This window comes from Maylandia zebra, linkage group LG18 (assembly GCF_041146795.1).
Source record: "Maylandia zebra isolate NMK-2024a linkage group LG18, Mzebra_GT3a, whole genome shotgun sequence".
Lineage (NCBI taxonomy): Eukaryota > Metazoa > Chordata > Actinopteri > Cichliformes > Cichlidae > Maylandia > Maylandia zebra.
Genome location: NC_135184.1, coordinates 28,923,144 through 28,935,560, shown reverse-complemented (window position 1 = coordinate 28,935,560; position 12,417 = coordinate 28,923,144). Strand labels below are relative to the sequence as shown.

Here is a 12,417-nt window from a genome sequence, read left to right as displayed (position 1 = left end):
ATAATTTGGGGTGGACGAGTGGTCATAAATTTGCTTTTCAGCACAGAAGGCTTTTACTGTTCAAGCACAACACTTTTATCTGTATGTTTCAAAGACGATCAAATGTGCGTTTTAAAGGACTATTTTCTTTACACGACTCTGTCATTAAACTGGAAAGATTACCAATTTTCATGCATTGTTGTGGGGTTTTTTTTTAGCTTTTTTATAAAAACAACTTTTTCCACACATGCACACACACATAGATTAGCATGCACTCTAAAAACCACTCACATGCTGGCTAGTGCCACGCACTACATCAGTATCCATTAACAGTGAGGACAATGAATCACTTATCAGGCATGATTTGCATAACATGTTGTGGCTCTGTGAGCACTCAGACTATTATCCCCTCCAGTTGTGGTTTTAAAAAAATAGGCTGAATCAGAGCATTTGGCCCTTTTTTGAGAGGACGTGTGAGCATCCTCTCACTGCTTCAAACACACATCCTGAATGACTGCAAGCTGTTTGCTTTGCAGCACAAAATACATAAGCAAAGCTACTTTAGGGCCTTTACATGGAAACAAAAGGGTCAAGCACATCCCCACACAATTTTCACAAACATACACAGACATATATATATATAGGCGTATATAGCCTCCATTCATCTTTCTGAAAAGTAATCACATGCACTTTCCACACGCCTGCCTCTTTGGCCTGTGCTGTATTTGTCTGACTGACTGGCTGTCAGAGCAAAATGAAAGACCAGGAAGATCAATAAAGATGCGAAGGTGATGAATGGAGGAACAGAAAATGACAAGGAAAAGGACAAAGGAGGAAGGCGGAGCAAATGCAAGAAGAGAGGACAGAGGAGCACCTTGCTCTGTGGTAGTCAAAATCTGATAATAGGATGATGAAGCTTAGTGCAGATGGAATGCCGAGTTAGTGGGTTCGCTCTTTCTCTTTTACTTACTTACTGCTGCACAAAGACAACCCTAAGGAAACATATATCTGAGTCCATCTGGCCTGCACTGAGTAAGTCAGACACACGCCTGCACACACATACCCATTCCATAATCCAACCATGAATGACCACAGCTTGCTGAATAAAGCTGGCATCACAGCATAGACTTAGTACACCATAAAGACCGTTAGTGCACCATGGAGACTATTGCACGCCACCTCAGACACACACAAGTGCACAAGCAGAACATACACAAAAGGATAAAGTAGTAATGGGTGTCCCTGCATGACCTAGTTTCAAGCTGAAATATGTCAGTGTGTGGAACCAGCTCCCTGCAGAACTGTCTATTAGTAAATCCCTGAATCCCTGCCCAGATGCTGCTCTGTTCTTGACCCATGACCTCTATGTACATTGAGGATAAAAGAGGATTTCTTTCCAAAACACAATAAAGTATTAATAATATTAGAATTGTTCCATGACCATAGAATTATAAGGTTTGATCTGACTTTTGGGCTTAGAAAAACCTTGCTTACATTAGATTGTTCTTTGCCATTATTACTCTTATTTTATCATTTTAAAAAAGAACGTTGCCCGACGTATGTACAAGCTATGCAGTGTTAACACTCATAACATGGTTGAAGGCTATTTCTCTCATCTTTTTTTATTCTTTTCTTTATTCTTTGCCAATACTGATAGACACTGACATAACAAAGAAGCTGAGGGTAATAAGTCAATCCATCTGAAACAAGCCAGGTCAGCAAATTTTTACCATTAGCTTAGGGTGACCAACCGTCCTCTTTTCCCCGGACATGTGCACTTTTCACGTTCTGTCCGGGGGGATTTTCGAGGACCCATGTGTGTGACGTCATCCCCGAACTGCTGCTTTGTGAGCGCTTGTTCTGCACTCAAGGACAGGACTGACAGCGTGCAGCAACGCGCCTAATGATGTTCAAACGATCCCAAAGCGCAAGTGCATCTTTTCAGACGAACTGCAAAAGAAATTTCCCTCGTACTGACCATAGCTGGACTAGCCATCGGGCATACATTTGCCTGGTGGGCCGATGGTGATTTTTCGTTTTTACGGCCGATGGTTTTGTTGTTGTTGTTTTGTAACGGTATAAACAATCAAAGGTGGTGGATTGGCCAGATGCTGGCCGGTGTGTAAAAATAACTCAGTTATTTGGTGGTGTCTATGGCGGAGCTTGCACAGAGGCTAGCAGGTGGATGAGGGAAACGGGAGGCAGGAGGAGGAGAGACGCCGGTCCGAGTGTCAGGTGAACTGAACTTCAGGTGAAGTTATGACCTGCAATTTATCTGGGTCAGATATAAACCAAATTTAGGTGTAGTTTATTTTCATTGTGCTAACTTTTTACAGTCAGTTACAATAACTCATACTGCGTACTAGCTAGCATGACGGAGTTTCTATACAGGTGGGCGGGTGCTATGATGTTACTGATAGTGATATGATATCGGTTTGGATATGTGGTGAGAGGGAAACATGAAGATGAAACCAGGAAATGTCCTTACTGAATCATCAGAGCTAAACAGGTGATGGAGAAACAGGGTTACCTTTAAGGTGGGCATATATGAGTTGAAGGGAAGTTATGAACTGTTTCTGAGAGACAAATAACACCAGGATCCTTTTCTATGTAGCTGACAGCTGGTAACTGTGCAGGGGCGGGTCTAGCAAAGTTTTGCCAGGGGGCCAGGTTGGGCATTAACAGGGAAAAGGGGGCACAAAGAAATACCTTTCTTTCTTATTCTCATTTAAAATGTCTAGATTTTAAAAAATAATTATCTGAATCTTACAACCAAAGTTTTTTTGGCTTTATGGTTTTTCCTATAATACCTGGTGGGCCGGTCTCCAGTCAAAATACCCTGGTCAATTTTTTCTCCCAGTCTAGCCCTCATACTGGTAATTTTTTTTATGCAGATTAAGCATTATTTCTGTACCATTATTTAATTCCAGAGGTTTTTAAGTTATTTTTTTGCACTTGTTGACTTGTAAAAGCCTATATGACATATTTTTTTCACAATTAATTAACCGCACAGTGAAGGCATCATTTAAATATGTTAAATATGTTTAAGCAAGTTCTTCATGATTGAGCTAAGTGTCCTCTTTTTTGGAAATCAAAATGTGGTCACCCTACATTAGCTACCATGCTAGATAGCTACTGATGTCAAATTATGCTGGTGTTTACTAGGTACAGTGACTAGAAACAACAAATGGGCTAATGGATAGCTGAAGCAGCTAGCAGAGTTAGCAGCAGGGTTAGCGGAGCGCTAATGCTAAACAACATGCTTTTTATTGATGTCGTGTTCATCTACTTGTGACCAACAGTGTAAATCTTATATACAGTAAATCAATTTCTCTAGTTGACATTGATCTCTTAAATATAGTACACAAAACTGTGACTTCAACCTTTATTTTTGTTTACACACTTATCTGCACAAGATGAGTGTCCCACCGGAGACTAAAACAAACAGAACTGCTTAGGTATAATAGCTTATATGGATTTGGGCAAGAAATGGGGAACCGTAAATAGTGCAGAATGACTCTCTTAAGACTAAACAACAGCAAAACAGGAAAGGGAAAAATGTCCAGGGAGTTGCTTCTCTGGACAGAATTCAACACTCCAAGAATTGGCTGGTTGAACTGTGTTTTTCTTCCTTCCTAATTGAGATAAGAAATGTGGTCAAGCAGCAATTATCTTCTTCCAAATTGCATCCTGACTTTCTTTAACATAATAAACGATCCTACCCTTAGGTGCAGCAGCAAATTCTCCTCACTCCATGCTGATAAACACGCATACTGTGCATCATTGCCCTACATTCTTCCAGGCCTGAGGCTGCACGTTTTGGTTGCTTACAATAAATATAAAGATTTTAAGCTATCAAATAACAATGGAAACTTCAGGACTCACTTAGGGAAAAGTTGCCCACTTGGTCTTTGACACAGAGACCCTACTGGCTGTTTAAAGCTTAAATCAATGACCAATCTCAGGCTTAGAGTGGAGGACAACATAGGCTGGCTAGGTCAACGCCAAGTGTGCCAGTGTTTCTATTTCTGGCACATCGTGACTTATTTAAACCATCCTATCCCTATAACGTCATCAACACTCACAACGTCCCAGTGTCTGGCCAAGCAGACTCTCAGCCTTCTGCGGCTGTGTTTGCTGGTGTTGTTTTACACATTTGACCAGGCCGATGCAGAGTGTGCATTCACGCACGCAGGTACAGTCTGTACATATTTACAGGTTCTTTCGCCCTTACGGTGCGCTCTACCTGTGATTTGTTGTGCAACGCTCCCTGCAGTTCGGGTAAAATTGTAGCTCCGACTTGACGTCCATGTACCAATCAGTTGTGAGTCGAACCGAGAAGTACTTGAAGGAGCAATCTATGGGTGTAAATGCCACCTTTTCACATTTTTTTAGCAGTTTGCATTGCTGGGAAAGGAAGAGGATGGGGCCAGGCCAGAGAACGGATGAAGCCCCAAAGCCAGCAGGGTTGGATGCTGACTATTCCAGCATCATTTCATGCGTGAGCGAGTGAGTGATTAATTCAGCCACATTTGAGTGCGTATGTGTGTGTGTGTCTGTGCATGTTGCTATGGTAACTTGGGTATAGGATGGGTTGCCCCATGGAGAACACTTGTGGCTCACTACAAGACCAGAAGCCTGGCCTCTTGGGATGGAGAGTGCCCGGCGGTTAATGTTGTGCTAGTTCAATGCCCGGCCACGCGTTAGACATCTGGATGACATCTGTTTCTGCACCTGATTGTTTGTATGTGGGACACTCTGCCTTTAGACACTGTGTGCATATATATTGTATCTAGTGGCATTACTGCAAAACAAAACAAAACAAAATACTAGCATAAACGCGATGCTGAACAGGGTTGCTGCCCCTCGCCCCACCAAGTGCAGACGGCCCTGGAGTCTTTCCAAGCTCCCCGCTGTACTGCTTCTGTTGCTTCAGCCTTAATGCCCTGCCTTGTATAAACACGCACATAATAACAAATATAATTAACTCTCAGCAAGATTTAACCAGCAGAATGAGGCGAGCAAGCACGAAAAAAAGCCACCGAAAGAACAGACGAGGGTATTCAAACACAACGACTGCAAGGCAACAACACTGGAGGTGAGAAAGGGGCACCAGGAAAAGTGAAGAAGTGAGCACCCCTGCTGTGGATGCTCCTGAGTTAAATGTGACTAATTCAACCTTAAGAAAAGAGAAAGCCCAGTGGACATCTGGAATAGGATGATCTACCCTACATACTAATTAGAGGGCTCTACTGTTCCATCACATTATTAACAGCCATTAATAACTGCACGCCTTTTGGTTTTGCATAATACGCTCTGTGTCAAAAGGATCTTTTTTTTTGACAAGCTGGCTGCTGGTGCTCAAGTTTCTCCTGCTACGACAATCACCACCACCAGGTCACATTAACTTGCACGCACTGTTCAACTGTAAAGACCGATGATGCGTAGCAGGAGCAATTTTAGCCTGCGAAGAAGTCGTCTTTTTTCAGCAGATTTAAATCGAAACATATGTTGTTAACTACTGAGTGATTCCCACTTTTGAGAGAGAGAACTTCAAAGAGATCAAGTACAGCGAACGCTTCTCCAGGATTCCCTCTACAGTGGAGGACACACACGCAAACGCACAAGTAGGTGTAAAAGCAAAAGTAGGAATGCACTCTCTTTACACCTCTTTACACGTGAAATCAGACAAATGGCTTTCCCTGTTCTTCAGTACAGGCAAAGATTATAAAGAGTGGGACGAGAAAGAGGGCATTGAGTGAGAAGGGACACAGAACTGGTTTAAATGTGTAAAAAAGAAGACAGAGAGAGGACGAAGCTATCAGTCACTCACCTGTTTCCAGTTGTCAAAAATGATGACTTTGCTGTCCTCGTCGTCCACTGTCACCGTATACTCGTAGCCCTCACCTGCAAACAAAACGCCCTCGTCACACATAAGAAAGGACAATGCAGCTCATGTTAAGAATAAATAGGGGGGGTCTGACAGGTTGTAAAAGAAAATCATAACAGTGGCGATAAAAAGAATGAATCACAATATTCACCACTTAAGTAGATTGTCTGCATATTCTGCCTCAAGACACTGATGAACCAGTTTAAGTCTTAAAAACTGTCCTTGACCTACTCGAGAGTTCTTACATCATTATCTGTGAAGATTACAGCAAAGCATTTAAAGACCGGGCTTTGGAGCTAAATGATGTGTTTATGAAGGCGGTATAATGCAGATGTTTTAATGCTATTTTGCTCCAGTTTAAATGATGATGGTGATATTCCGCATTTTCTTAACTGTCAAGGAATCCCATGAAACAAATGTTTTAAGCCTATATGTTAAAGCCCAGTCTAACTGCTCTGCCTTATCGGCGACTCTCGGTCCAAGCCTCTTTACTCTTACCGAAGAAGGAAATCTTTTCAAACAGCTCGTCAAAAAGGTAGATTTTCCCCATTTCCTATAAGTCAAGGTCAATTTTTACCAAATGCTACTTGAAACGAGATTTATTATTTTGGGAATGAAATGTTTTCAGATGCAGATTAATAGACATTTTTGAATATTCACAGCAGCAGCGTATATGAGACAGTGAAGATTGAGTCCATATAGAGCACAAGTGTCGAACTCCAGGCCTTGAGGGCCGGTGTCCTGCAGGTTTTAGATGTGTCCTTGATCCAAAACAGCTGATTTAAAGGCTAAATTACCTCCTCAACATGTCTTGAAGTTCTCCAGATGCCTGGTAATGAACTAATCATTTGATTCAGGTGTGTTGACCCAGGGTGATATCTAAAACTAGCAGGACACCGGCCCTTGAGGCCTGGAGTTCGACACCCCTGATATAGAGAAATAACACATCATGTGTCACTATTTTGAATCGCATGCTTAATTTTCCATCATCTGATCTCAAAAGGCAATTTTTTTGAGTAATGGACATTGAATCTTATGATACATTTAAAATACAGGTACGTCTGGAATCACTGCGGCGACTGCCGTTGGTACGCTACCTTCCAGCAACCACATGAAACTCACGGATCCCCTCTTTCTAATTGTACGTGTTTTAATTGTTACCGGCAACAGCTGCAAAATCAAAGCACTTTGAAAATCCGATGATTCTTTTTGATACACAAAAGCAGCCAGATGGAGCTACTGTACGTGCCCATTAAATATCGTAAATTCATTTAGGCGTAACAAACTGAAGCTTCCTATCATTACACCATTAGCACAAACACTTCTTCATTAAAATACACAATAACTGTGGAAAACTCACCGGGATCAATGAGATTTCTGCTCTTAGGGACAACAAATCTCCCAGGGTAAATCAATGCTGTCTTTGGAAAGTAATTACTTTGCGTATTGGCTGGTAAGGTGTTACTCCACTCACAGATGCTATGGTTCTGAGCATCTGTTCAAAACTACTAAAAAAGTGCTAATTAAATAGGTGTTGTGTCTTTTTTTTTTCTTTCCACACTTTGCAATTTTAATGTGTGAATAATTGAACGGTTTAGTGCACCACTTAAATTCCCGGGCATGATAAGAGTGGCATTGGGGAAACATGTAAAGGCTCCTTGTCTGAGAGGGGTTTTTGTTTCTCTCCCTGTATGATGCATAAATCCAAATGTACAATGTTGGCAGCAATGAATACCACATGATGATGTCAAGGATACGTCAGCTTTATGCATGATGGAGAGCGTTCGTCTCTTAATGACAGTGACTTATCGATTGGCCGAGACAAGAGCTGATTATCCCCGGTGTTAAACTGATCTTTGCCACAGACAGACCTGCTGACTGATAGAGGGGGAAAGAGGGTCGGGACAGTTTTAATGAGCTTTAATGGTAGACGTGTATACCTTAAGTAGAAATATACCCAATGACACGAAGACCAATAAACCAGAATATCCCATTTGCCTGGCTGAGGTCACTGAGACCTTTTACATGTCTCTTTATTATATTTAAAGCTACAGCTAGTAGCTGGTTATCCTAGCTTAGACTGAAAAACAAAATAGGTGGAAACAGCTGGTACGGATTAGTGCAGAATCCCTTGGTCCCACCTACCAATCTGCACAATGTCTGCATGCTAAATATAAAAGCATTTGCTGAGCTGAGCAAAAAGAACAGGAAAAAAGGGAAACCTGTAAACCTCTCTTGGAGGTGAGAAATTCAGGATCAGAATTGTAAACCTAAACATAGTTTTACTCTTTGGTTTTATACTTAATGTAAACTAAAAAGGTATAGCCTTCATGCATAAGCGCTACTGATGTACACCAGTCTTTTTTAGACATTTGGACACTACATGATTTAGGTAGTCATGATATGGCAAAACAAAAGTGCTCAAAGAGTGGTTGGGTGAATTTTGTGGTTGGATGAGCGTGCTTTACTGTTTTCTAAAGTTAAACCTTGGTTAAACCTAGTTAAAAACTAAGTGGAAACAAACTATGAATATAGGTGAACATGCATGTATGAAGACATTCCATCAATCTCTGTCCAGGTCATTACCACATGCTTGTGTCTCAGAGTCTATAGAGAGGGATCTGTCTGACTGCCCGGCCAGAGATAAGGCCAGCGACGACTTGCCCACGCCATTCTGTCCCAGTAGCACTATCCTCAGTGCCCCGCCATGGCTGTGGTAAGATGACTGGGCAGCAGCCGATTGGCTGAAGGACTCATCCCGAGGCACCGCTGTGTCACTGATAGGCAACGTGGTAGGCTCCTCCAAGCCTGGGATCCAATCACAGTCCTCGGATACGGCCTCTTCCCTTCGCAGCTGGTGCTTGACAGGCAGGGGTGTGCTCCCTCGTCGAAGCGGGGGTGCCGTCGTTAGAAACATACTGTACTAGAGTGAAATAGAGACAAAATAAGAAAGACTGTCACTGGGCATTGCGGGAGGTGTTGCTGGCACGAGTGCATTCCCAGATTTTTAAAGTTCAAAGCAGACAGCTGATCTACCTGTAACGCTGCCTATTCTTGTCCATGTTATCGCAGGAGAATGTGGGAGGGGGAGGGTACTTCCACTGTGTGCGTATGTGTGTAAAAAATAAAAGGAGAAGGAGGTGATAACAGCAGAGGTGAGACAGATGAATGGCAGTGTGAGAGAAAGATGCTGATGAAGACACAGAGCATGTCAAAGGGAAAATTAAGAGAGGAGGAGGGTGATGTTGAGGTGGGGAGTGGTGATATGAGGGCAGTAGGAGCTGCTGACAGAAAAGTGACAGCAGGTTGATAAGGATGCAGAGAATGAGGTGGAAACCAGAGAACAACAAGAAGCGTGCATGTAACACGGAAACATTTGGCAAGGATAGACAAAAAGAGACTGCAGCTGTGCGTAATAAGTGCACTCAGGTGGCTATATGCTGCACGGTGAGTGTGTGCACAGCGGGAAATCACATGCAAACAGGTCAAAAACATAAAGTCTGCATCTTTATTCTTAGTCTTTTAAAAATGGAAATCTATAATTGGAGGCTTCCAGTGGTTTTGTATAGAACAATGGCTTTGCTGAGAAAGCTGTGAGTGTTTCTGCACGAGCACAATAGTGCATGTGTGTGTGGGAGTGTGTGTTTTGCAGCCACAGCAGGTCAACCACAGAAGACCTGCATTAATATTAATACAGCAATTAATCTAGCTCCACAGCAGCACCAAGCATTGGTGGCTCTGTGTCTGTCTGTGGCACAGCCAAGTACAGTACTGGCACTTAATTAAAGGGGACTGACACAATAATAGGAGCACACTCAAATACATTACAATGCAGTTTACAGCTACTGTTGTGTTACTGAGCTGAGCACGTCACAGGACACGAGCTACAAGTCATAAACTTGCGTGTTGAATTAGATTTGGGTAGGTTGCTATAATGTAGCAAACTAAAAAGGTATAGCAGAAAGGTTAGGTATATTGTAGCATATAGTATAGAATAGTATAGTAAGTATACTATAGTTTATTTTAATATAGTATAGTATAATGTAGCACATAGTATAGCATAGAATACTATAGTAAGAGAAGTAATAGTAATACTCTATACTGTAGTGTAGTTTAGTATACAATAGTACACTATAGCATACAGCACACACACCAAACTTAATATTTAATGGTTTTTTAAATGAATAATGAAAGTTAATGGAAGAAACCCAGTTTCTATTTGGTTCCACAGATATCACGATGTATCAGAGAACTGTTGTCCTGTGAATGTGATACCATCACTATTGTGACATTCACAGGACTATTGTGACAGTACTGCATTGTTAGTTACTCTGTACATACCATTTGTAGTGTTTTTGTATAGTGTTGCATGGAGATGTCTTTTTTTTAAGAAGTCCACCTACTACTGATGAAACTGAGATATTTTAAGAAAGAAAGTGTAATTTCAAAAATGTGTATTCAGTCTGTCTGCTGTTGTCACAAAGCAATGCTGACAAGAAAATGAAAGAAAGCTGTTGCACAGCTCGTTGACTTAACCACTGTGTGGTATGACTGGTATAATGTAAAATTATGTTTTTGCTAGTAAGGAGGCTGTAGACCTGACACTGATTCAGACCTCTGTCTTGGATGAAATGTAACAGTTTGGACAGCCAGCCTCAAGATAGGATCCTCTGACTGCTAACATGACGCTTTTCCTGGTGTAAAATAGAGCACAGAGTGTAACAGTGCAGTCCTTTGAAGTGCACTATAGCGTAATTGCAGTGTTGTTAATATTGTATAGTGTTTTTACAACAAAATGCAGTTAAGGTGTGGCTGATTGTGACACTTGAGTATGTAGCTCTCTCATGCACACGCAGACACATCAAGCCTGTCGCTCAGGTAGCAGCCAAAGGATCTAATCAATTAAGCACGCCTTTATTGTCTGCAGCGCTCAGAGGAGCTTTCCTACGCAGAGACCGTGACCACGGATCGCGCCAGCGTGTCAGGGGTTAATCTCTCTCTCGCCAGGCTGTCTAGAAACTGGGGCAAACAGCAGTGCATAATACAAAATTAATACTACAGGCTATGTTTTTATTCTCTCTTCCTCGCAGCCCAATCACACAGACACTGCTGTTTCTTTCCAGCCCAGTTAGTCTTTTTTACTTTCGAGTCTTACGAGCCGTGTTTACTGTACAGCTGATCCATAATTGTGCTCAGCATCTATGGAGTAACCTGTGGGATTAAGTGCTCCACTATATGAACGGATCGAAGGCGTTTAAGAAGTGTAACACTTGCCGACGGTTTACAGAACACACAGATATCCTGTCACAGCAAACGCCGAAACGCCTAACAGCAAGTGGGGTTTAGACCGGGTGAGAAAATCTGGTTCATTAATATTCAGTCTTTAAGTCACCAATGAGCAGTCAAAGTTCGCGTGATAGTGAAAGAAATTAAGAGCCTAAATAATAATAATAATAAAACAATTATCTAATAAAAGTGAAAAAAAAAAAGGGATTCCTGCACATAGAAAGTGTAGCTGTGAGAAACCAAAGTGTGCTGCAGAAAAAAAACGTAGGCGGTGTTGTAGCAGCGTACCTGGAGTGTGTGGCTGGCTATTGTGCAGAGCCCACGAGGCTGTAGTGGAACATCTGCGTCCCCTTACCTGGTCAGCCATGGTTATCGGTGAGTCTTCTCTTTGCAGAACGAGGCTCAAGTCATCTGTGCTGCTTGCAGACCCGGCATCACATTAACCACGGCTTTAACGCACGGCACCCAAAAGGGACGCGCGACTCATTTAACGTGATGTTATTTTCCCCTTCTCCGCCGAGTAAAACCTCCCCCCTCCACCTCCACCTCCTCCCTGCCTTCCTCCTTCCGCTCGCTAGAAATGAGAGGTGCGGCGCGTGGAGCGCCGGGATGGGAAGGAGCAGGCTGCCAGGTGGAAGAAGACTCTATACCTGCGTCTCCGCTCGGCATAGGAGGCGACTTTCTATGTGAAGGAGATGAGGACGGACAGCCACCGGCACCGAAACGCATCCCCTCATGTCCTCTGAGAAGAGTTCCAGCGGACAGCAGTTTGTACGCTCCTCTCTCCACCTCCAGTTAACACCTGCATGTATCTCTCTCTCTCTCAGTCTCTCTCTCTCTCTGTGTGTGTGTGTGTGTGTGTGTGTGTGTGTGTGTGTGTGTGTGTGTGTGTGTGTGTGTGTGTGTGTGTGTGTGGGAGTGCGCCCTTGAGTGACTGCAGAGTGATCTTGGGTTGGAGGTGAAGGGAGTGATGAGTACGGGGTGGTGTGCCCCTCTAATGCTTTCAAAAAGCTTGTTAAGTTCTTTTCAATAACTGTGTGTGTGTCAGACACCAGGGTTTGAGCTGCTCCCGTAGAAAAAATATCATTCAGTTTTGACAACTGTTAGCAGTTTCTGTCTGTGAGGCGGAGCGGCCGCCAGGGGGAGGCAGAGAGACATCTCGTGGATGGGGAAAAAAAGGCGCTGCCGCTGAACGCTTGTACAGAGAAATGAGGGTGTTGCCAAAAAGTGATTTCCGGTGTTTCAATTTTTTTTAATGTATA

General features: G+C 42.7%; 1 protein-coding gene across 2 annotated transcripts in view; it reads right to left on the bottom strand.

Annotated features, from left to right (window-relative positions):
• The window catches only part of rem2 (RAS (RAD and GEM)-like GTP binding 2), a 35,322-nt gene extending 23,166 nt beyond the window's left edge, over positions 1-12,156 (bottom strand). The window contains exons 1-4 of one of the 2 annotated variants that reach the window (XM_076876642.1): positions 11,511-12,156; positions 8,906-8,970; positions 8,456-8,792; positions 5,813-5,886 (exon numbers count right to left, since the gene is read on the bottom strand). In XM_076876642.1, the coding sequence (XP_076732757.1) occupies positions 5,813-5,886; positions 8,456-8,786 (405 nt within the window). In that variant the 5' untranslated portion in view covers positions 8,787-8,792; positions 8,906-8,970; positions 11,511-12,156. The remainder of the gene's footprint in view (positions 1-5,812; positions 5,887-8,455; positions 8,793-8,905; positions 8,971-11,510) is intronic. The other variant, XM_004565338.5, reaches the window with a different exon arrangement.
• Positions 12,157-12,417: the final 261 nt, after the last annotated feature.